Below are 25,938 nucleotides of genomic sequence, written 5' to 3' on the forward strand. Positions count from 1 at the left end.
TCCAGTTCTAACTGTTGCTTTTTGTCCTGTATACAGGTTTCTCAGGAAGCAGGTAAGGTGGTCTGGTAGTCCCATATCTTTATTTTCACTGCCCTAAAAATTCCTCTGTGCTCCCCTGCATTGCAGGCAGATTCTTTACCACCTGAGCCGCCAGGGAAACCCATATACTAGCATACATTTGTCTAAACTCATAGGATGAGCCCTAGGATCAACTACGGACTTTGGCTGATTGAGATGCATCAATGTAGGTTTATCCTTGGTAAAAATGTACCATTCTAGTGAGTGACAGTACTAGCTGGGGAGGCTATGCATGTGTGAGGGTAGATGATATATAGGCAATCTCTGTTACTTTCTGTTTTGTTGTAAACCTAAAACTTCTCTTTAAAAAAAAATAACATCTTTCAGGGAACTCCCTGGTGATCCAGTGGTTAGAACTTGGACTTTCACTGCTGTGGGCCCGGGTTCCATCCCTGGTCAGGGAACTAAGATCCGGAAAGCTGAATGGCATGGCCAAAAAAAAAAAAAAAAAACCAAAAAACTTTTAAATAAATAATAAACAAAGGAGATGATTTTTTCCAGCTCAAGTGTCATATGACTCCAGTGAAAATTATATGCCCATTAAGCAATTCAAAAGGAATTATGTCTAGAAATCTGAAAGCTAGCAGCTGAGCTGAGGAGGAAGAGCACTTGAGGCCACGTTCTGGAACAGTCTGCTCCCAACGGGACCGCTGGCTGTGGGGGTGATTGGTGGTGACAGGACACAGTGGTGTCTGAAAATCCTTCTCGCTGGCACCACGCGCCAGAAGAGCTAGCCACTTCCACTTGCCCAGATGAGGGGCTTATTGATCCAGGGAAAGGCACACTCAGCCAGCATTATTTTCCTTGCTCGATGGCAGCGACTTTTTCCAGGGCGGAAAACCCACATAAAACTGTTGGAAACAGGATTCTGAATCAAATCAGGCCCTGATGAGCTATTGAGTCATTATGCCAAATTCCAAGACACCCACTTGGTCTCCAAATTGAGAGGAGAAGCATAAAGTCTCCCCACCCCCAACTCGAGTCCTCAGGAAACTCAGAACAATGAGAAATCTCCCTTCAGAGTCCAAAAGACTGTTCTATACATCTGTGTCTTTTTTGCTGTCTCGCATATAGGGTTATCGTTACCATCTTTCTAAATTCCATATATATGCGTTAGTATACTCTATTGGTTTTTTTCTTTCTGGCTTACTTCACTCTGTATAATAGGCTCCAGTTTCATCCACCTCATTAGAACTGATTCAAATGTATTCTTTTTAATGGCGAGAGGGCGAGGGTGGGATGATTTGGGAGAATGGCACTGAAACATGTACATTATCATATGTGAAACGAATCGGCAGTCCAGGCTGGATGCATGAGACAGGGTGCTCGGGGCTGGTGCACTGGGATGACCCAGAGGGATGGGACGGGGAGGGAGGTGGGAGGGGGGTTCAGGATGGGGAACACATGTACACCCGTGGCGGATTCATGTCAATATATGGCAAAACCACTACAATATTGTAAAGCAATTAGCCTCCAATTAAAATAAATAAATTTATATTTTAAAAAAGAAATCTCCCTGCATCTCCCCTTTCGTCCTCTCCTCTTCTCTCCAGCCACCACGTGCTTGAATAGAGACACTGGTCGGTTACTCTGGACACCAGGTGTCCCATACCTAGACCTGACCTTAGAGCCAGAGAGATGTACATAAACACTGATCCTGTTCTCAGGGCCCCAGCTTGAAAGGGTTGGACAAACACACTGGAGATGAGATAGCATCTTTAGATGCTGGACTGAATGATACAGACAAGTGGTTTGCAAATTTGAGTGTGCATTGAGTACCCTGGGAAAGGGTAGACCCCACCCCGACTCACTCCCAGGGAGTCAGATTCAGAGGGTCTAGGGTGGGTCCAAATGTTACCTTCTGACAAGTTCCTGGGTGATTCTGGTACTGCAGGTCTAGAAACCACACTCTGAGAACCAGTGATACAGGCCAGCGCGTCCCACACCCTGGTGTGTAGATGAAGCATCTTGGGAGCTCATGAAGATATAAATTCTGGGTCAGTAAGTCTAGCTTAGGGCCTGGAGTCTGCACTTCTAACAACCTCCCAGTTAATGCCCACCCTGCTGGCCTGTGGACTACATTCAATGGCGAAGGTGCTCTTTCAAGGCCACAATGGAAACATGGAGAATAATGGGATGAGTTTGGGCTGATTTGGCAGGGGAGGGTTTGACAGTAGTTGTTGGGACTTGAAGAATAAACAGGATTTAAACGAATGTGGGAAAGAGGGCTTTCCAGGATAGAACACCAGAGCAGAGGCAGGGAGGTGGGGTAGAGACGTGTCCCCTGGACATTGTCACGTGTGGGCATCAGTGACAGATGGTGGCTTGCAACTCCATGCGCAGACGCCTTGCTCCATTCACCCAGCCCACGCTCCGCATCCAAGAGGCTGTGGCTATTCCAAGAAGTCTCCCAGCAGCTGGTCTTCATAATGGAAACGATTATTATTCTGAGGGGCCCCACAGACGGCTCCCAATCCTGCTGGCTCCGCCAACTTGGATGGCGTCTCACCTGGCTTGTTGTAATGGCTTGTTGTTTGGCAGCCTGAAGGAACTCCCACTTTTCTTTTCCATTCTCCAGCCAGTGGAGCCTCTGTTCTCCAAGAGCTGAGTGTCTCGAAGGCACATGGGTGGTTGTGAACTTCTCTGCAGGCAGCCAGGGCAAACCAGCCTGTTCTGTGGGGAGCTCAGTCCTGGGCCCTTTAGGGTCATGACCATACAGGAGAACAAGAGCCCTCTCTTCCCTCCCCTTCCCTGTTCTAATGAAATGCTCACCCCTCTTCACACAGAGCTGGGTTTTGAGGGTGCAAGAACACGAAGGCATATGTGTAAAAGGTTTAGAAATGGGACTGGATATATACTGTGTGCTCTTCTAGTTTCCCAGGGCTGCCAAGCATAACAAAGTGCCACAAACTGGGTGGCTTATAAGAAACCTTTTCTCTTACAGTTCTGGACACTAAAAATCTGAAATCTAGATGTCAGTGGGGCTTCACTCCCTCCAGAGCCTCCTGGGGAGGTCCTTCCTTGACTCGTTCAGTTCTGGTGATCCCAGATGACCCTTGGCTTGTGGCAGCATCACTCCAGTATCTGCCTTGTCTTCACGTGGCTTTCTCCTCTGCGTCTGTCTGCATCCAAATCTCCTTCTTATAAGGACACCAAACATGCTGGATCTTAAAGGAAATCAACCCAGAATATCCACTGGAAAGACTGATGCTGAAGCTCCAATAGTTTGGCCACCTGATTCAAAGAGCTGATTCATTGGAAAAGACCCTGATGCTGGGAAAGATTGAGGGCAGAAAGAGAAGGGGGTAACAGAGGATGAGATGGTTGCATGACATCACCAGCTCAATGGACATGAGTCTGAGCAAACACTGGGAGATCGAGAAGGACAGGGAAGTCTGGTGTGCTCCAGTCCATGGGGTCACAAAGCTTTGGATAAGACTTAGCGATTGATCAACAACATATTGGATTAACAGCCTACCCCTCTCCAATATGACCTCATATTAGTAACTAATTACATCACAACAACCCCAAATAGGGCCATATTCTCAAGCACCATGCGTAAGACTTCAGCATGTCTTCTGGGGAGACACAAGTCAGCCCATAACAGGTCCCTGTTATAAAGCCCTATTAAAACAGAAAGTCCTTGCAGAATTTAACCTTGTCTTTTAGAGATCTTTCTTTCTCTAAATTAAACTAGAACCATGAGCTGTTTTAAATAAAACGAAAACAACTGTAAATCAGGCCCTTTCTCAAAATAAGTGTTGAAATAAGACGTCAAACACTTGCTCATTCCACACCTAAAGTGAGGTAAGAATCGGGATTTGCTTTTTCTTCAAGATTTTTTTTTTCTTTTTTGATGTGGAACATTTTTAAAGTCTTTATTGAATTTGTTACAATACTGTTTCTGTTTTATGATTTGGCTTTTCAGCCCCAATGCATGTGGAATCTTTGCTCCCTGACCAGGGGTGGGACTCGCATAACTACTGGACTGCTAGGGAAGTCCTGGGGTTTACATTTTAAATGTGGTGGTCAGAGGAGGTGATAAGGAAAGAAAGATCTGAAGGTCGTGAGGACTGGGGTGAGGGTGCAGAGGAAACAGCAAATACGAGTTTCCTCAAAGGAGGTTTTGTGAGAACTCCGCTTCTGTGAGAGATGAGCCAGTGCGTGCTTTCAAACCCTCACATGACAAGTGTTTATTTAATTCAAGAACCCAGAGAACCACCAGGATGAAAGCCTTTGAGGCACTGAGTGGTCCATGAGGAAGGTACCAGCTTTACTCGGGAATACAGTTACTGGCTTAAAATCAAACCTAGGTAACGTCCTCCAAGCCAGAAAACCATAATTTTGAGGGTTATCATGTTTACCAGACTGAAATCATTTGCATCTTCTCTGGGGGGGGGGAAAAAAAAATCTTCAGGTTACATGTAACTTGACAAGGTCTGGGTCCTAATCAAGAGTGAACAGGGGGACTTCCCTGGTGGTTCAGTGGCTGAGAAGCTATCTGCCAATGCAGGGGACATGGATTCAATCCCTGGTCCAGAAAAATTCCGCATGCCATGGGGCAAGTAAGCCTGCGAGCTGCAACTCCTGAGTCTGTGTACTCTAGGGACTGTGCTCTACAAGAAACACTGCAATGAGAAGCCCGCTCAAGGCAACAAAGAGTAGCCCCCACTAGAGAAAGCCTATGCACAGCAACGAAGACCCAGTGCAGCCAAAAGTAAATAAACAAAAATTTTTTTAAAAAGAGTAAATAGGAAATAAAAGACAGACACAGCCCTGGAGAATTTAGATACTCTGTGGGTGGGTTTGTTAGACTGTGCTCAGTATGATAGTAAAAAGCTATGCAAACCTCCTTTTGCTTTCTTTACAAATGTTGGATACTTTTTCTTAACATAAGATACAAATTTACATATTGGCAGCTGTGGCTTTCAATTTTCCAAATGGAGTTTGCTTTTAATATTAATCTGCTTTTCACCATCTTGTGTGTCTGTTTTCAATCAGGCAGGAAAATTACCAACAAGCAATTCTAGAATCATAATAATGCTATATAAAACCTAAGTATATTTTAATACTGTCTTGATACCCACCTTGATGGATACTAAAACATTTTATGAGCAATTTCAATTTTGCATCGGGATCAAAAAGAAAAAGAAGACCAAATCCACATATCTATTTTGCGCTGAAACCAGCAACAAAAAACTAATTGATATTAACAGCAGTTTTGAATATCATACGTGTTTGGGACATAACTTTGGGCAAGTTACTGAATTTCTTAGCCTCAATTTCCTCCTGCGAAAAATGAGACCTTCGTCACTTCACCGACGTGTGTGTGTTTGTGCTGACAGACACAGAGCTGGCATTATACTGTAGTGCTCTTTTCACCCTGTTAAATGCATATTCACAGGTCATAACTTCTGCTTTTGCGGCTTCCTTGTAGACTTCTTCTTTTTCATCATGTCTTTTGCAATGTGGACATGTCTTTCCATCTTCTTGTTACTTTAATAACAATTGGGGTATTTTTTTATCCTACCAATTGCTTTGTTTTTCAAAAAAAAAAGGTTGTATTTTTCATCCTTCTTTCTTTTCATAAAGGATGAAATGATGTAGTGGTTTTTTTTTTTTTTTAAGTCCCCTTAACATTAAATGTGAAATTCAATAAGTCTCAATCTCTCTAGGTCTCCTTTGTCTCTCCTCAAACTCCATTTTAAACTGGAATCCCTTTCCCATAATTTAATGTCATATTTTTGAGAAATACAGAAAACACGACAATGTGCATTTATCTGGAAGCTTTTAAAATTACACACTTAGCTCATGTACCAACTGTTTCATTACCTCTTCACTTGGCTCTTGGAAAGTAACACCATATGTTTGTCAGTAATTTGTTTTTTAAAATAACAACCTGTTCACCAAAACACATTAAATAAATATGCCATAAGAAGTGAAAGTTCGACATCACAGCTTCAGGCAGAGACATACCTCCTGGTTACTACACACAAGTTTCTAGTCGGAGGACATCACATGAGCCAAATTGGAATCATGCTACTTATTTGGATGGAATCAGAAGAGACAGCAGTTTTTAAGACTCTTCCATCTGTTTTGTGTGTGTCCTGTTAGGTGTTTTGAAACACTCTCAATGCTTCGCCTTTAATTTGCCCAAAAGTGTTTTTCTGTGTTATAACTTCATGAAATGCAGTTTGCCTGCCAGAATACCATAAGACCCAAAAAGCTTGAAAAATGTAAGAACAGTGCAGAAACTCCAAATATACTTAAAAACCATTGAAGTGTATGTACACTTTGTATCTCAATAAAGTGAGTTTTTTTTAATGACATGGGGCAGGTGGGGGGGGGCAGGGAATGAGTAAAGGAAACATTATAGTTTCTGTAACTGTTGTAAATGTAATTGTGTAATTTCAAATTAAAACTTATATAAACTTGTCTTTACCACTCAATGGATATATTTTTCTATCTGCAAAAAGCATTTAGGTATCTGGGCTAAAATGGAATTCATAATTTTTCCAACTAAAATTAACATAAATTTTTTTTCATTTCATGGCTTTTCATTTAAAAGAAGTATTTTTAAGGACATATTAAAGTTGTTAAACAAGATGTGGGTTTAATTACTTGAAACATAGAGTTAAATGTTTAAGAGGGATTAGATTTGGCAGAGCTGGAAATACTGAGTGTCAGTGTAAATGTTGGATTGATTTTCACTGCATGACAGGGTTGAAATACAGTATGTCCACTGAAACAGGCTAATGTCTGCAAAATGGGAGAAGGCTAAGACTATGTACAGTGTGGTGGGTGGGGCAGAGAGAGGCCAGTGAAAGAGAAAAAAACGGGAAAAATCTGGAAATGGGCAAACAGAAAATGGCTAAAAGCTGACTTCGAAATTTTGTTTGCTCATCCACCAGGTAGGCTATGGTTTGCTATCATAAAGGAAATTCACATGCTTCATTCAGTTCCAGATTTCAGGAAAGAAACAAATAGCTCCATGTTATTTTTTTTAATATTTATCTGTTTAATTGGGTCTTAGTTGCGACACGCAGGATCTTCTTAGTTGCAGCATATGGGGTCTAGGTCCCTGACCAGGGATCAAACCTCGTGCCCCTGCATTGGGAGAAGGAGTCTAAACCTTTGGACCACCTGGGAAGTCCCACAGCTCCATGCTTTGAGAGTTAAAAGTAATTTTCTAAGCTCAAGAGCAATAAATATCCACTAATTCTCTCTTACCTTACTTTGTAAAGAACAAACTATAACAATCTACAATTATCTGCCTTGTTTTCAAAGAGAAAAACTGGAAAACAGCATAGTTTGGGTACTTTTCTGGTTAAAAGAAAAAAAAAAGCTCAACAGATACTGAAATGTGGGAAATATAAATAATAGCAAACATAAAACAGAATCTTTTTTTAAAGGCACATAACAAAGGTATTATTCACTCAATCAGAAATTTAGAATCTGAATGTGTGAGGTCTAAAGTTTTAAAGAAAACAAACAAGGAAATAAATAAATGAGGAAAATTTAAAGAAAATAACTGGAAATCAGTAATTTCCAGTAACCTGAGGAAAATAAGTGGTTGGGTTCCAAATAAGCAAGTGCTGATTCTGAACTTCAGTGACTTTTTTTTCTGATAAGTGATGAAGAAATGTCAAATAATAAAACCCTACAAACCAAATCAAATTTTTAACAAGTTTTTTTTTTTTCTCTTGACTCCAGTCAAGAGAAAAGAGAATATAAGCCAAGAGAAAATAAAGTTACTGAAGCGTTTTTCTAGTATTTGATTTTCTGGGTAGACTGGCTTCAAACTCTCCCAAGGTCTATGGACTTTGCTTTTTTAAAAATAAGTTTTAAAATACGGTTACAAAACAAGTTTTCTTAAGAGGAATTTTTCTATATTTTAATGTAATTTTATAAATTCTTTCAAAGACATTTCCGACAAATAGAAAGATAAGTCATATTGGAAAATGTGAATCATCCCAGAAAGGGACTTTTTGTTTATCTTCTAATTTTATTTCCGTTTAATATTCATTCACCTGCAGCCCAGATTCTTCAAGTATTTGGTCAGACAGTATTTATGAACTACAAATGAGGCAATTACATCTTCTGCTTTATGAGATCACTTAAACTCAACAACAACAAAAAAAAACCCCACAAAAAATAAAACTCTTTGAAGGCTGGTGATGGTGATGGCATCTGAGAAAGTCATAGTAGTTATGACTTAGTAGTTCTGACCCTCCTCTGGGGACACTGGGCAAACGTACTCTTTCTCTTAATTAGGGCCATTTCCATCCCAGAACCATTTTTCCATAGCAATAATAAACTAGTTTGGGAGATCCCCAGATGCAGGATCTGAATTTTTGGAAGTCAAAACTTCAACAATAAGACACACACACACACACACACACACACAAATGTATGTGAGACATGGCTGACTCTGGCTTGTTTTCCCTTCAAATTCTTCCCAGTTCATGAAAGCTTCATCACAGCCTAATCGTTCCCTGGCAGCACCCAAATAAAACAGATTTTTTAAAAGTCTTCTATTTACTAAGTGCTTTTCGTCAGTTTTTCACCTCTCTAGCCACCCCCATTCCACTCAGAATTTATTATTCAGAGTTTGAACAGTGCTTGGCTTATATTGAGGATTCAGTAAATGTTGATGATGGCAAACATTACTGTCATTATCCAGAGACAGAAAACTATGCTTGATATTTAAACCTTAACTACCTTATCGATGATTACTAGAGAAAAAAAAAATGTAAGTTGAATTCTTTCAAATGGCTCTCATGAAAGATGTTTATTGTTAGGCCCAAATATTATGTCTTGCTAGCCTAGCTTTATAAAATAAAACAGTTTTACTCTCAAAGTAAATGCCATGGGGAGAAAATGAGGAGGCAACTATTATAGATTTAAAAACACAGAGACTTAACAACAGAACGCAGTGTTAACTTGATTGACTCCAGATCCCAGAAATAAAAATCTACACAAGACATTTTGGAAACAATTGGGGAATTCAAATATGGGCTGGGCATGGATGGTATTAAAGAATTATTAGTTTTATTCGGTATTATAACAGTGTTGTGGCTATAAAGAAGGCTGTCTCTATTCTTAGACAATGCACACTGAAATATTTCAGGGTAAAGGATGGTGATATCTGCAGCTTATTTTCAAACAGTTCAGCATAAAGTTGTATATTTAAATACAGGGAATAAGCAAATGTGACACAACGCTAACAACCGGTGAAGCTCAGTGAAAAGTTTAAAAGTGTTTATTGAACCGTACTTCCAATTTTCTGCGGAGGTAAAAATTTTTAAATAAAAAGTCGGGAATAAAAAATAGCAAAACAGTTTTCCTGAAGAAAGTACCACACATTTCTTTAGATATTTTACTGTAATAAGATACAATTGTACATTCTTATTAATTATTTACACTTTATAAAAGCATACCTACTCAACATGGTTACTCAACCTAAAATCAATTACGTCAAGTACAGCATTTAACTTTCAGTGCTGATGCATGAATCTCCTTATCTAAAATATAAATCAAAATAGTGTAACACCAGCTTTCAGTTAAGAGACAAGGAGACGCCAGCCATTAGGATCATGAGTTAAAATTTTCAATAATTTCTTCTTTGCTTTTCTTCTTTGTCTAGAATAGTCTGTTTTAAGCTCAAAACAGCATCTTGAAATCCAGGATTTAAGTCTAACACTTTCTTGAAATCTTCCAAAGCATCATCAAAGTATCCTGTACAAGAACCCACGGGGATGAGAGGGGAGGAATGAAAAAGAGAAAGAAAAAAGCTGAGTATTTCTATATATTATTCATAGTAAAGTTTGCATACACATACTTCTGCTTTTATATTTACAAGCTTTCAACCACTCCTACTAAAGGAATTTTTTTCCCCTTGATAACAATATACTGATGTGTGTACCATAGTAACTCTGCACACCCTTATAGAACAATATACTTAAAATTAGTTATGGGCTACCTACAGAGATTTAACAGGTAAATACCTTAAATCAACACAAACTTTCAATAAAATATTCCCTATGTAATGCAATTACAGTAATATTAAGAAACAGGAAATGAATATTCTTTTTAATGCTTTAAATGAGAAACAGTCCTCACAGTCCCCAGAGTCCCAAAATCTAAAATCCCTTAACTACATATTGTCTCAAGTGGGCTTCCCTGGTAGCTCAGCTGGTAAAGAATCCATCTGCAATGCAGGAGACCCCGGTCCGATTCCTGGGTCGGGAAGAGCCCCTGGAGACGGGATAGGCTACCCACTCCAGTATTCTTGGGCTTCCCTGGTGGCTCAGCTGGTAAAGAATCTGCCTGCAATGAGGGAGAAACCTGGGTTCGATCCCTGGGTTGGGAAGATCACCTGGAGGAGGGCATGGCAACCCACTCCAGTATTCTTGCCTGGAGAATCCAATGGACAGAGGAGCCTGGCAGGCTGCAGTCCATGGGGGTCCCAAAGAGTCGGACACAAAGAGTCGGGACACGACTGGGCAACTCAGCACAGCATGAGTGCCTTCAAAGCTTTTAACTCAGAAGAGCTGCAGAGTGGCTCGGGAGCATTACCCTCATTTCACAGCTGGGCACGCACAGGCACAAAGTAAGGCGATGACCTCACTCTGGTGCCCGGGTGCAATTCCCACCCCAGTGCGCGGCTGCGGTCTCTAATACCCACTAAAAGCCTAAAATAAATTCAGGTACACTGCCTTTGCTCCTGGCTCTAAAACTAAATTTCACCTAAGTTTCACACTGGATGATTACTACATCCATTTTACAACATTTGAGAGCCCTGAATTCACAGAAGCCTGTCAAGGACAAAAGGGGGAAGAAAGAAATTCTTACCCAGCCTGTACAATATCAAGCCTCTGTTGTAATACGGAACTTCAAAACTGGGTTGGACTTCTATAGCAGATGTGTAGTCGTCCATGGCTTCGTAAAAATCAACCCTGAAGTACTTGATTTGCCCCCTGTTGTTAAATGCAGTAGCCAAATCCTCAGGGCTGCATTTGCTTTAAACAAAAAGTCCACATTAAAAACACAGTGTTACCCCTCGTTTCCACTTTCACTCTCTTTTGGGTATTGTCAAACTTCACAGCCTATAACATGCAGTGTCGGCACTGCAAAACCAGGCGGAAGAAACAGAGTGCAAGGAAATAAGTCATGGAGTCAGTTTCTGTTTAAACCCGCTGTCTACTTCTGCAGGGTTGTTTAGCACTACAGTGTCAATCTAAAAAGCGCATTCATTTTACTGTGTGGTCAAAGCTCCTGTTCATTGTCACCTTGTTTTGCTGAATGTAATATTAAAATGATTGTTTAAAGCACATGCCAGTGGGGCAACGAAGACAACTCAGAATCAAACCGAGCAAGGGGAGAAAGCCAGCCCAAAGTCCAAGTTCGCTATGGACATGTCGTAAAATGATATCCTCAAATTTTTAAACGATCTTCAAACAGTGAGATCTGAAATCATTTTACACCAGTAAAGAAAGAGAAGTCAGCCAGCCCTGAGTGAAAATCCAAGATACTGATCCCCAGGTGTGCTGTCTGAGGATGACCTGTCCCACCTCCAGCCTCAGCAGACATCCTCTGGGGGCCAGACCGGCTTCCTGATAGAAAGACATCACGGCTCAGGTCCACACTGGGACTCCTGTGCGTAGAACTGGCTCTGCATCTGAGAGTTCCGGAAGCTGCCCAAGGAGCTGTGAGCAAGAAGCCTTTCCTGTGAGGGGTTACACATCCAGGCAGCTCTGACCAACTGCCAGCTCAACAGGACACATCCCCACACAGCCCCACACACTACTTGTAGAAGGGCAAACCATTTACACAGAGAACTTCAATGGGCTCTGCAGAAAGACTGTTTTCCTTTCTTTTTTGCAAAGAGGACTCTCAAGTTTGAACCAAACAGGGAAGGTGCAGGCTAAATTCATGTCAGTCTTCATGAAGCTCCACAGCGTAAAATCTAGGTCTCAGAAAACATTTGTGACTGCAGTCAGTGTTAAGAAAAGTTACTTCTCTCAATATCTTAATCCTTGCGATCTCAGGCACTGTAACTACTGCTGCCAGGAGAGGTACTCACAGCCTAGGGGGTCTTCTTCAAGTTGAAGTTTCCTACCAGTGGAGAGGAATCACTGCAGTTTAGAAAACACATGTTTCTGTGAACTAGGACTGACAGACTGGGTACACAGACACTTCAGGATGCCACAAGCACCATCGTGAAATCCTAGAGAACAAGGGGGCACTCCAGTCACTGAGCTCTGTTATGACACTAGCTGAACTGCTGCCCAGTAAAGAGTTTTAAGTAAAATGCAGCCTTGGGACTCAGTAAGGTTTTAGTCATTAAATTTCTAAGCTTCAAAACTTTGTTATAGATGTCTTATTATCAGAGGATCATCAGATATTTGATTTAGAATTAGACCTCATTATAACAAATTCTAAAAGCCTATTCTCCATATGGAAATTGTTTCATATTTGAAAGACATGGGCTAACAGTTAAAGCCAAATTTTTTTAACATTGAGATTTTTGTAATGATAGTGTTTATTTTAATGGAATATAACCAAGTTACCTAATCCAAACGTAGATTTTTTTTTTTGCACTTGCTAACTTTAGCAAAGAAAAAATATTTGGAAATAAAGTTGGTGGCTAAGGTTGCACTTTTGGATATTAAAAGAAAATGTTATAAACCATTCAGAGTGGCAGGCATGCAAAGATTGAGAATACTGTTTCAAAATGATTCAGTGACTCATTATTTAAAAATAAACGAACTCTAAAAAATATATTTAAAGAAGAAAGTTGAAAATGATAGAATTCTGTTTAACCAGGAGCTCCTAGAAGAATTTCAAAACTATAAGAAAATTTGAAGGTTCATGCAGGCATGCTGAGCAATCTTCTACTAAACCACTGCAGATTTTCTTTCTTATGCTGGTAAGGGGCATAAATTACATTTGCCACACAACAAATCTGTGCTCTCAGGCTGAGATGCACCAGTAACAATAATAATGGAGCAGTAACAATACTATGTTTATTGCTGATAAATCCTTTTTGAAACTTACTAGATAAGTTTTAAAAATATAGCAAACTTTTAAATATAACAAAAAAAGAAGCAGACTTACAGAGGACAAACTAGTGGTTACCGGTGGACAGACAGAAGGGGGAAGGGAAAACAAGGAGAGGGGACTAAGAGGTATAAAACACTGGGTATAAAATAAGCTACAAAGGTATACTGTACAACACAGGAATATAGACTGTATTTTATAATAACTATAAATGAAATATAACCTTTAAAAACTGTAAATCACTATACTGTACACCTGTAACATATTATACTGGAGAAGGAACTGGCAACCCACTCCAGTATTCTTGCCTGGAGAATCCAATGGACAGAGGACCTGGCGGCCTACGGTCCACAAGGTTGCAGAGTCAGACATGACTAAAGCAACTTAGCACAGTCCAGCTAACATATTGTATAGCAGCAACTATACTTCAATGAAATTTAAAAATAAAAAAGTGTTTTAACCTACTAGATAAGTCTATTCTTCCAGCTTGAAACAAGAATAGAAAACTAAATTTTCTGTTTACTAATTTTGGGGGGAAGGTGTGGTATCACCTTATTGCTTGTTCAAAACTATTAACTATTATTCTGGTGTATTATTGAAATGATAAAGCCACTTAATTTTTCTGATTTAGTTCCATGTGAGTTTAACAAACAGGAGAAGAATCTTCAGCCTCATACACAAAATACAAGCTGGCATCCAGTCAAAAAAAATCAAATCCCTGAAAGGAGAGGAGGGTGACAGGGCAGACAACTCAAACTGTCAAGAAAAACACTGCTCATTATCCCCTTTCTGTTCTTTCTTTTCTCATTCTGAACCACTAAAACAAGAACTGCTAACAAGAACAACAAAGGCAATCTTGGAGTACAACAAATGCTTTGCATTTAGGCGTAAATATAAGACGCTTTGGGAGAGTAGGTATTAGCAGGTGAGGTTGAGACAGGCTGAGAGCTGGGACTTAGGACCATTTGCTGCAGTGTTTGCACCTAGACAAATGTCTTCTCCAGCAACAAAATACAAAAACTCTAAGGAACTAAAAATAATTGAGTGCATTTGCAGTTGGAGCCAGTTATGGACAAGAAGATACAAACCAAACAAAATCCCAACTGCCACTTCTTAAGTGCTGGAATAAAAACAGGGTGCCAGGAGCAGAAACAGGGTACTTCACATATCCCCTGCATTCAAAACCTTAGTCCAAAGAGGTGGGCGAACCACCTAAGCCACCCCACCAGCCTTCCAGATCCCTGGACACAACCCCAACTTCACCCCTTGCTCCGAACAAGCAACGGAAACTTACTTGTTTTCGCTCTGCCCTGCTGCAGCAGAGACCTCAATAAAGCTTGCTTGAATTCCTCGTCTGGCCTCTCGTCAATTTCTCTTGTTTAGGGAAGGCCAGGAACCCCGATCAGTATCAGGGTTGCTTATATCACAAAAAGAAAGACATTACATGCTCTCTGACAGAAGTACACACCACCTATAACAGTATTCTCACCGTAATTTTGGATCTCAATTCCATCAAACCTCAAGACTTAACTACCAGCTCACAAGCGATGCACAAGACAGAGAACTCTGTTAAATGACATGGGGGCGGGGGGCGGGGGGTGAATCCAGAAGGTCCAAAATATGGGAAACTCTCAGGACACAGGACTGGATATCCTTTGGTGAGGATATCCTCCTCATCAAATAAACTGAAGGGGAGAAAATGAAGGGGAGCCTTAAAGCCTGAGAGACTTGATGTGCATCCTGACTTGAACCAACCGCGAAAACACCAACCAGCCAAACAAACAAAACAACTTTTATTGATCAAACAGGAAAATTCCAAATAATGACACTGGAATAATGACGTTAGGAATAATGATACTGTGGTTGCATCTTTTTAAATCCTTTAACGCCTAGAAATGTATCCTTGGGCGAATAACCTGATCCCCTGGGTGAAGTGACAATGCTTAAGCCCAGGGATGGTCACTTGGAGGTTCATTATACTATTTCCACATATTTAAATTACTTTTCACACGTGAAAACCCAGAGCACGGTTGGAGTCGCGACGCTGTGCGCTCACGTGGCACCCGCGCGGCACCTCGCCCTCACCTGGTCTTGTTAAAATGACAGGTGGGAAAAGCCCTATCCGCTCTAAGACTCCCGGTCAGTTAACATGGAGTCGGGACACCGTTCTCGGAGTCCCGGAGCAACGTGCGGAGGCCTGCGCTCCAAGCACGCTCCCTGGCCGCCTTTCCGTGAAGAACAAACGTCCGCCCGCTGGGCGGGTGAGGGCCAGATGCCGAGTAAAGCGGAGCCCTTGCCGCCCACCTCCCGGAGACCCCGCTGTCCCCACTTCTCGCGATAGTTACCTCCCGCGAGCTGCTCCTTCCGAGGCTGCACAGGCGCAGTGGCGAATGTAAGCGGAGTACAGCGCCTCGGCCTCCGCGTATTCACCTTTCTTGAAATGAGCCTGGGCTAGTGCTAGGGCTGCGGGACTTTCCTGCCCTTGCTGCCCGTCCATGGCGGTCGGAGTCCTAGCTTTCCGTGTGGAACCGGGGGTTGATTTCTGAGCGATTAGAGGCGACAACCCACAGCCACTTCTGCACCTTGGAATTTAACTTCGCAAAAATCCTCGGCCCTAGCAGGCGGGGAATTTTGTGTCCTCCGAGGATCCGTCGTCTCGCGAGATCGGTGACGCTCCTGGCGGAAGGCTCAGGTGCTTCAGGAAAGCTTGAGCAGACGGATCCTTGGCAAGTGCGCTTCTGCTGTAGGTGCTGGTCCCACTTGCCTGATCTCCAGAAAAGCAGTAGCTCGGTAGTCCCAAACTGGTTTCTAAGGCCGTGGTCAGATGATGGAATGAGCTTGCCCTTCATTACAGCGAATTGGGGGGGGGGGGGGGGGGGGCGGGGCTGTGTACATACACACACACACTGTATGTACATGTGTATTTCCAGAGTATACAGAGAATTTCTAAACTTCAGTTTTTCCAGAGTGGGTGTACTACTTTGCATTTCCACGAGCAATGCATTGGCCTTTCAGTTACTCCGTATCTTCACCATTTGTCAGTTTCGATCCTAGCTATTACAGTGGGTGTGTAGAGATAGCTCCGTATTCCTCTAAATGTTACTAACTAAAATTGTGAGTAGAATAACCAAATAAATGAGTAGATAAAGTAGTAACTCTAAGTGTTTTAATGTCTTTTAATTTTAGAAAAATCTTAAAAACGAGACTATGAAGAAAATTTACAGAACAGTTTGTTAGTTTCACCCCCGTTTTTTATTCTAAATTCAATTAAAAGATAAATTAATGCCTTTTTTAAAAAAAGTTATTAAAACTATTTTTACTTTCTCATCTATACTCTTTATGTACTTTTGAAGTTTTCTACCATGAACATGTTAGTTTTATACTCAAAAACCATTAAGTGTTCTTTTTTTTTTTTTAATGAACTGAGAAAATGGTAAGAATAAACAGTAGGGGGCAACATAATATTGCTATTTTCAGTTTAGAAGCACAGTAGTAATACTTTGGAGCTATAACATCAAATTAGGAACTTTTGATTTTTCATTAAAGGTCTGGTAACAATTTTTCCCCCATTTCTAAATGTGGACTCTAGATGACCTCTTAAGCAGTTATTTGCTGCAACCGCCAGTCATCAGACATTTGCCTAAGTTGTTTTCCTCTTGGTAGCAAAGGTGATACTGTACACCTTTTATTGTACCTCCTGTCTCTTTCTCCCTTTATCCACTCTGGAGCCCAATGCCCATCATCCCAACCCCCACCAAAATACTTAAGTCAAAAGAAGACAAATTATCATGTTATCATAAATTACAGGTAAAACAGGATAAATACAATTTTACCTCAGCATTTATTTTTATATTTTTCACTGAATGCCACATAAAATCTAAGATCTCAGCTCTTAGAATACAAAAAGATAATTGCAAATTATATATTAGCAGAAACATGTGTAAATATATATAATTAGCATTTGGACATGACAGCAGGACATAATGCCCTGTTACTTATTGTACAGCTTTGTCAGTCAGGTCCATTATCTCAGTACTTTTGCCTACCCTGCTACTCTGAAAACTTAACCTAACGTTCAGGCCAAATTTTGTGATAAAAAGAAGCATTACTTAAAGGGAGTCAGTTCGTGTTTATTACAAAAAGAAGACATTCATTATAATGCCTCATTCTGTCTATACAAATTCCCTCCACATATTTGTTATATATGACTATTTTGCTTCTCTTTGCCCCTTTCATCAGAGGAGTTATCTGGAAATTTCCTTCATATTTAATATTTAAAACCAATTGAGTCAATTCGTACTGGGAGTCTTTTTCTAGCACCATTTTCAAGCAGGACAAAGATCTATCTGTCCCCAAGACGTTATGACAGATCACTAAAACATTCACAGATATAAATCCCAAACAGCCCTAAGCTCTTAAAACAGGTATGTCTGTCAATATACATATGAATATGAGACATGTGGGTATATGTATGTGTATAAGTATATATAAACACATACATACATATACATATGTGATAATTATGTGTACAGGGTAGGAGAGGTTGTTTTTAAAGGTTCTGGTTTCTGTGTTAAACAGACCAAGAAGTAGTGACAATAACTAAGAATCTGTCTGAAATAACTAGTTGGAGGGAAAATTTGAGGGTTCAGGTAGCAAGGAATTAGTGGTAAATGAGAAGGCTCCAAAAGAAACTTCCCAAAAGAACTGTTAGGAAAAGTCTGAGGAATCAACAGCTGATTTGAAATTGAAGCAAATGGGTATGTAATCAACAAGTCACAGGAAGAACTGGAGAACGACAATCTAACTTAAGAGTTCTCAGCCAATTTCTGGGATGAGAAAGGGAAAAAAGATATTCAGGCATTAGGACCAAGGACCAAAAATCACAACTCTGAACATGCAGTCCTAAAGGAGTCCTTAAACCTACATCTCTGAAAATTTCTCTCATTAATGAAGTATACTTTCATTCCTGAAAACAGAAAATCTTGTGGGAAGATGTAGTTACCTTCAACAGGAGATATATCCTCTGGGGCCAATGTCTTTGTCAGGATGCTATTTTCTTTTTTTTTAAACCTAGGGAAGATTTGCTTTTTAAAAAAATTTTATTCTATATTATAGTTAATCAGCAATGTTGTGTTAGTTTCAGGTGATCGGTTATACATATTACATTTGTTCTTTTCTTAAATTCTTTTCTCCGTTTAGGGCTTCCCTTGTGGCTCAGCTGGTAAAGAATCTGCCTGCAATGCAGGAGACCTGGGTTCAACCCCTGAGTTGGGAAGATCCCCTGGAGAAGGGAAAAGCTACCCACTCCACTATTCTGGCCTGGAGAACTCCATGGTCTCTATAGACCATGGGGTCACAAAGAGATGGACCCAACTGAGTGACTTTCACTTTCACTTTTCCCCATTTAGATATTATAGAATATTAAGCAAGAGTTTCCTGTGCTATACATAGGTCCTTGTTGATTATCTGTTTTAAATATAGCAGTGTGTACATATCAATCTCAAACTTCCAATCTATCTCTCACCTCCCCCACCCTTGCCCCAGATAACCATGTTTGTTCTCTAAGTCTATGAGTTTGTTTTATAAGTAAGTTCATTTGTATCATTTTTCTAGATTCTACATATAAGCAATATCATATGATATTTGTCCTTCTAGGATGTTATTTTCTGATTTGAGGGGAATACTATATTCTGTCATAGAAGAAAACAAATGAGATTGATGAAACACACTATGTTAAAATCAGATGTTAGAAATTTATGAGACATGTTATACAAAGTAAATACAGCATATTTGTGTGACTATAGCTAATACTGGACTTCCCAGGTGGCTCAGATGACAAAGAATCTGCCTGCAATGCGGGAGACATGGGTTCGATCCCTGGGTTGGGAAGATCCCCTGGAGGAAGACATGGCAACCCACTCCAGTATTCTTGCCTGGAGAATCCCCATGGACAGAGGAGCCTGACGGGTTACAGTCCATGGGGTCACAAAGAGTCGGACACGACTGAGCGACTGAGCGCAGCACAGCACACCTAATACTGATGAAGATACAAAAGGTAACCAAGGCCCTAAGTATTCATGGCACAGTGGGTATGCAGGAGGCTTAGGACATGCTCAGTATGTGTGAGGTCTTGATTCAGTGACCCACTGATGACACTTGTCCTCTTCCCAAGAAATACAACTGAATCCATGACTGCTCGGCAGTCTCAGAGGCACCTACAGCTGGGACCAGGGAAACCTGCCTCCTCCTTAGAGCAAGTGTGCCTCACTGGCCTCAGACACATTCTACTTGATTGAGTCCCCCAGTCTCAACTGTGGTCCTCTTCCTGGCTACACCATTAGGGGAAAGCTGGTGAGGAAGAGATAGAGTGAGGACATAGAACAGTACATAACTCAGGAATCGGGAACTGGAATCTGTGTGCCTGACCAGCATCCTTCACTAACAGTGTTAATCTCTCCCATCACTCTCTCCTTGTTCCTCACTGTGTACGTTAAGTTGATTCAGTAAACCATGTGATTTAAGCATCATTTTTTGGTGTGTAATCCTTTGTGTTCCATGACCTCTGGAATGACTTGCCTGGTAGTGTATTTGGAGGCTACCATTTTATCAAGGTAGCTTTCCACAAGGCACATGGACACAGAGACTTAGAAGACTTCTGGTCTTCTCGTTTTGACTAGGCACAGCAACCCACTATCTACATGAACTCATTTAAGTTCCAAACCTCTCCTCATAGCTCACTATTCTCTATCTGCTACAAGCCTAACTTGTCTCTAAAGGACCAAAAACATAATACATTTGGATTAACTAACCTAAGTACTGAAGCTGCAACAACAATGTTGTATATTTCTCTTTATTGCCTCTACTAAATGTCAGTCAAACTTCAGCAAATAATCTTGATAAAATAGTGCTAAAGTCTGGTTTGCAGCCACATAATAAAAAGATGTAAGTTCATGGGAAATAGAGAACATTATTAGCTATATAAAATAGGTAATAAATTATGCATGACTGATTACAGTTTTTCTTTTTAAAATTAATGACAGTAAATCAAAACAGGTACTTATTGAGAATCACTCCCCAAACCCAAGAGTTGTTTAGATAAAAGGTCCAGCTTGGTGACAATGTTTCAACTAAAACTATAACTACAAACTGGATGTTTTCTATAAATTTACATCATCATAAATGGAGTCAAGTGTTCTGCACAATATTATGAAGAGTACATGCCAACTGTTGTCTCTTAGATGAAACTAAGAAAGTGGGTAAAAAGCAACAGATAGCAAAAATAAGCTATTAGAGTTTCCTTGATGGTCCAGTGGTTAAGAATCTGTCCTGCAATGCAGGGGACACCAGTTCGATCCCTGGTCCAGGAAGATCCCACATGCTGCGGAGCAACTAAACCTGTGTACCGAGCCTGCATTCTGGAGGCCGTGAGCCACAACTACTGAGCCCACATGCAGCAACCACTGAAGCCTGCAAGCCCTAGCGCCTGCGCTCTGCAACCAAAGAAGCCGCCGCAATAAGAAGCCTGCACACCACAACTAGAGAGTAGCCCCCACTTTCCGCAACTAGAGAAAGCTTGGATGCAGCAATGATAACCCAGCACAGCTATGAAAATAAAAAATAAATTTTAAAGAGCTATCAGAAACTATTTAAATTGTAAAAAAAAAAAAAAAAAAAAAGGCTTTAAATGCTTTTTTATCACTTCTGAAAGTAAAATAGAGAACAGTTTCAATGCTTATTTAATTAAACACAACTAGAAATAGAGCTCATTTCAGTATTACAATTGTTTAATCTCCCTCTGGGCTTTCCAGGTGCTGCTGGTGATAAAGAATCCGCCTGCCAGTGCAGGAGACATGGGTTCGATCCCTGGGTCGGGAAGATCCCCTGGAAGAGGGCATGGCAACCCACTCCAGTATTCGTGCCTGGAGAATCCCATGGACAGAGGAGCCTGGCAGGCTACATTCCATGGGGTCACAAACAGCCAGGCACAGCTGAATGACTGAGCATGCATGCCCACAACCTCCTAAGACAGGTTATGTCAATTCCCTAAACTCAACTTTGCTCCACTCTCACACTTCCCCATCCCTCTCCATCAAAAATGTTTAATGAATTAGTAACCTTGACACTGTGAGAAATTTTTTTTCTTATTTGGAATATTTTCAGAGTATCATAAAAACCACCAACCATAATATAGTCAATTTCTATATCTTTTATATGAAAATCAGCATCGTTACTTCATAGTTGTGTTTTTACACAAAATTCTATATGTACACAACATGCCTATGTGTAGATGTTACTGGGTTTTGTTTCTCTTCCCTTCCTGACCTCTGTCTTGTACAGAGGTCAGCTTCAGTCCTTCCAGCTTCCAGAGCATCGCCTTGTAAGACTACTGCTCTTCCAGACCCATGTCTCACTTCCGATACCATTAGGGATACTAGAGTAGACGTCTGTGGCACACCCTGCCCTTCCTCGTGGACCCTGGGATTGTTCTAGGGATGGGCACTGATCCCAGCCTGGCCATTTAGCAATTTTTTTTCCCCTTCATTTCAAACTTGAATTAAGAGTGGTAGTCCCTTCCTAATGGTGGAGATAGTAAAATGCTATATTTCCTGACATATGAAGAAAGCCAGTCTGGTTTTTTCACATCTCACAGCTTAATATTTATTTTACCATTTATGAAAATCCAAAAGAACAGCCTAGCAGAGTTGCCCCACCACATGCAGGTGACCTTCTCTTTACTCATTCTGTCTCAATTGTGGATTTCTCAACAGCTGACCCAAAGTTCAGAAGACAGTGAGGCATAACCAGTTTCCGTCAAATATATATACATATTTGTATAAAAATACAACTCTGAAATGATGCTGCTTTTTACATAAACTGTATGGAATCAACCTTATTCTATAAACTCTCCCGGTATAAGCAGTTGGTCAGTTCTTCATCCCACTGCACTATGGCATAAGGGACAGAAGTTGTAGTTATTTATTTCCTGAGCCAGGACACAATGCTTACACACACTGCACATCCAGAATTGATATTCAGTAATTGGGCTTCCTGTGGCAACACACGTTGGCAGTTTCCCTTCCCCTCTGTAAAAATAAGAGGAGAAAGAATTACACTTTAAAATGTCTGATCACTTAAAACCTTATTTATTACACTAAAAAAAAAAGAAAACCTGAAGAATGGAAAACATTTCAAGGTAAATTTCAAATAAAAACTTTTCTTGCAATGAGAAATCATTAATATACTATTAAGACTAAAGGAAATAGGCTTTGAGTATAATGTTAAGGTGGCTTGTTGTTTAGTTGCTCAGTGGTGTCAGAATCTTTGTGACCCCATGATCTGTAGTCCACCAGGTTCCTCTGTTCGTAGGATTTTCCAAGCAAGAATACTAGAATGGGTTGCCATTTCTTTTCTCCAGGGTATCTTCCCAGCCCAGGAATGAACCCCCATTTCCTGCACTGCAGGTGGATTCTTTATTGCTGAGCCACCAGGGAGTTAAGGTATGAGACTTTAAAATTTAGTGATTTCATAATTATACTATACTATTTAGATATAAAAATATATATAAAAATGACATCTACTAATTACAATTGGCCCTACCCTTCAAGAAAGCCGTCCAATTCGGATTTTCTGTTATCTTTCGGAGTATGTTTGGTGAAGATTTCTAGAGCAAGATCTTCATATTGCTGCTTCTGTTCCAAACTGAGGGTCTCTAAAGATTCGAGTTTAATAAAAGCTTTTGAACAAGTACCAAAAGCTCTACTGGCACATGCACAGAGTGCTAACAGAGAGTAGATCTCAACTGCAGGGATGATGTCTTCATAGTCTCTCAGGTGAAGAGCTAGGAAAGAGAAGGCAGTTTGGATTGTGTAAAGCAATCACGCCATCATGAACATGCATGGGGAATAATGTTAGGCTGGCTCAGCTTAACCTACATGAATGTTAGCAAAGTTAATGAAAACAATGGTAGGTGATCAGAGAACTAGTAGAGGAAGTAGACTACATGACCACCAAATTCTGTAACACCAGCCAACAGCTCAGGGCCTATAAAAATTACCACCACCAAATGATGCACATGGCTGCACCACTTAGAAATATACCAAAAATTATTGGTGTCAAAATACACTGCAGATATAAATATATATAAACATATTATTATTGTATAATTATAATTTTTATATGTTTTATATTTATAAAACTTTATATGTTCCATATAAATATGTTAGGAATTTCTGTGGATTCTCAAAACAATATCATGTTTCTTTTTGCTTAAAAAAAAAAGCAAAGTATGAAATCGTATGTTTTCTCTTTGTGTTTCTTTGAACAGATTACTGCTTTTCAGTCTGTCTTATTGAAAAAATAGAACTTTGAGAAAAAAGGAAGTGAAACTGAGTCTATAATTTATCAGCTCAGATAATTTATTTTGATTACCACATCTTATCTTCACAGGCTGCAGGGCATGGCCAAAAGAGAAAAAAGTGTTACTGAAGTTAATATAAGAGTAACTTGAAGGAGTTTGCCCTTCGTATTCAATTTATGACTTTTTAGACATGTTGCATATATGAGTTACTACACCCACCTGTCTTCAGTGCAGTGTCAACATAGCCCGCATAGAGCTGTCTTTGCGCCAGTATAAAGAAGTGATAAGCCTCAGCCCCTCTCCAAGCATTATCAGTGAAACGACTATTTGTCGACAGAACGTCTTCTTCCAGCAAACCAGCCAAAGCAGAAGTGGCCTACAAATAAAGCAGACCCACATCTGCTGTCAGCACAAACCTAACAACAGTCCTTCCAATAGAGATGATTTCTGAAACATACATTAAAATATCTAGGGAAGGAGACTTCCCTGGTGGTCCAGGGGAAAACAGTCCGTGTTCCCAATGCAGGGGGCCCAGGTTTGATCCCTGATAGAGGAACTAAGATCTCGCATACCACAACTAAGTCCACAGTCCTAACTACTGAGCTGTGCACTGCACCACAATGAGGACCCAGCACAGCCAAAATAAATAATAATAATAAATTAGCATATTTCATCATTACAGAACTGTCACCACAGACTTCTCCATTACAATTCATACTTTATTAAACTGACATGATCAAATTTTTTCTTCAGTTTTACTGAGGTATAATCAACAAATCAAATTGTAAGAAATTTAAAGTGTAGATTATGGTGATTTTATATACGGATATATTGTGAAAGGATTCTCCTCCCCAAGGAATAATCAAATTTTTAAATAGAATTGATTAAGCTTTATGTTAATACAACGCTCACTTACAATTTAAAAATTACACATATTTCTATGGAAGCTTTTAAAACTCACTGATTAAAAAGGATTTACCAAGAAAGGAATTAAGCAAAGATTACAGATTAGTAAAAAAAATAATAATTTTCAATATTTCCAAATTGAGATGTCTAAATGTGAGTACTAATTCCAAATCATTTATTCTTTTTCCTAATATCATTTAAGAAAATAAATGCAAACAAATAAGTACATTAAATGGTCTATCCATAAAGAGAAGTTTGATCATTTTGGTTTTTTTTTCCCTTAAATGCTTCACATGACTTAACATTACTTAATGTTCCACCTTACCTCTGAGCTCTTTCCTTTAACTTTGCCTCGTTGGGCATTTTTCATTTGTTCGTGGTACTGCTCTATAAGTAAAGCTGACAGCACATAGAGCTTCTTCACACGTAAAGGTTTAGTTCTTTTCTTTGCCTCTTCATCTGCAATCTTTAAATATTTAAAGAGTTGGGGGAAGACATTTCTTAATCTATGTTTGTACAAATGTTCTCATTTCTGAAACCTGATTCTCTAAAATGAGGAGGAAAGTCAGTAGGGTGGAATATAAGTACCATACGTTTATGACAAATATTTTAAAACACATTTTCTTTTCCTTAGTACTGATAAGTAATTAGTTATTTCCTTAGTATTTAGCCATTGGAATTAGAATGCAAAACAATTTTAGAAAATAACAGATGTTGATAAATAATTCAGTGAAGAAAGCTTTCATTGAAAGGCTAGTATTTTATATAACAGATTTTTAAAATAATTTTCAAGTACCTAGAGATAAGATGGCTTTACCATGGTACATCTCCAGAAATTTAAATCTGTTTAAATGATTCAAAGGAAATTTTTCCTTTGTCATTAAATCAAATGGTAAAAGAGTAGAACAGAATGTAAAATTTGCTTACGTTAATTCCGTACTAGTTATGTTCCCTCCAAATGCCTACTATGAAACGTGTAACATCTTTAAAACTTGCACACTTAAAAGGACTTGAAAATTTATTAACAGGATTTAATTTCCAGTTACAGGAACTTGTACTTTATAGTAATTGAAAATTCTCTAATTGTTAACTTCAGTATTAAGTAAATATACAGTTTTTTTAGGAATCAGTAAGAGTACATCATGAGAAAAGCTGGGCTGGAAGAAGCACAAGTCGGAATCAAGATTGCCGGGAGAAATATCAATAACCTCAGATATGCAGATGACACCACCCTTATGGCAGAAAGTAAAGAGGAACTAAAAAGCCTCTTGATGAAAATGAAAGAGGAAAGTGAAAAAGCTGGCTTAAAGCTTAGCATTCAGAAAACTAAGATCATGGCATCTGGTCCCATCACTTCATGGCAAATATATGGGAAAACAGTGTCAGACTTTATTTTTGGGGGCTCCAAAATCACTGCAGATGGTGACTGCAGTCATGAAACTAAAAGACACTTACTGCTTGGAAGGAAAGTTATGACCAACCTAGATAGCATATTAAAAAGCAGAGACATTACTTTGCCAACAAAGGTCAAGGCT

The 25,938-nt window shown here is 39.8% G+C and overlaps 2 protein-coding genes and 1 long non-coding RNA gene across 4 annotated transcripts in view; 1 reads left to right on the forward strand and 2 right to left on the reverse strand.

Moving 5' to 3' along the window:
- Positions 1 to 8,903: 8,903 nt before the first annotated feature.
- Positions 8,904 to 15,637, reverse strand: TTC32 (tetratricopeptide repeat domain 32). The gene is made up of 3 exons (XM_065928618.1): positions 15,486 to 15,637; positions 10,933 to 11,099; positions 8,904 to 9,816 (listed from the first exon to the last, which is right to left on the reverse strand). Exons 1-3 carry the CDS (start codon positions 15,635 to 15,637, stop codon positions 9,689 to 9,691), a joined length of 447 nt encoding a protein of 148 aa, XP_065784690.1. The 3' UTR covers positions 8,904 to 9,688.
- A 174-nt stretch (positions 15,638 to 15,811) lies between these two features.
- LOC136163859 (uncharacterized) lies at positions 15,812 to 20,769 on the forward strand. 2 transcript variants are annotated; one of them, XR_010662297.1, is made up of 3 exons: positions 15,812 to 15,887; positions 18,340 to 19,195; positions 20,478 to 20,769. It is a non-coding gene; the product is annotated as an uncharacterized lncRNA (long non-coding RNA). The 2 variants fall into 2 exon arrangements; XR_010662298.1 differs by having other exon boundaries at positions 15,815 to 15,883.
- A 1,173-nt stretch (positions 20,770 to 21,942) lies between these two features.
- Positions 21,943 to 25,938, reverse strand: part of WDR35 (WD repeat domain 35) — a 52,212-nt gene continuing 48,216 nt past the window's right edge. The window contains exons 24-27 of the mRNA XM_065928617.1: positions 24,729 to 24,869; positions 23,717 to 23,873; positions 22,738 to 22,978; positions 21,943 to 22,223 (exon numbers count right to left, since the gene is read on the reverse strand). Coding sequence (XP_065784689.1) covers positions 22,073 to 22,223; positions 22,738 to 22,978; positions 23,717 to 23,873; positions 24,729 to 24,869 — 690 coding nt within the window. The 3' untranslated portion in view covers positions 21,943 to 22,072. The remainder of the gene's footprint in view (positions 22,224 to 22,737; positions 22,979 to 23,716; positions 23,874 to 24,728; positions 24,870 to 25,938) is intronic.

The sequence above is a fragment of the Muntiacus reevesi genome, chromosome 3, assembly GCF_963930625.1.
Source record: "Muntiacus reevesi chromosome 3, mMunRee1.1, whole genome shotgun sequence".
Taxonomy (NCBI): Eukaryota; Metazoa; Chordata; class Mammalia; order Artiodactyla; family Cervidae; genus Muntiacus; species Muntiacus reevesi.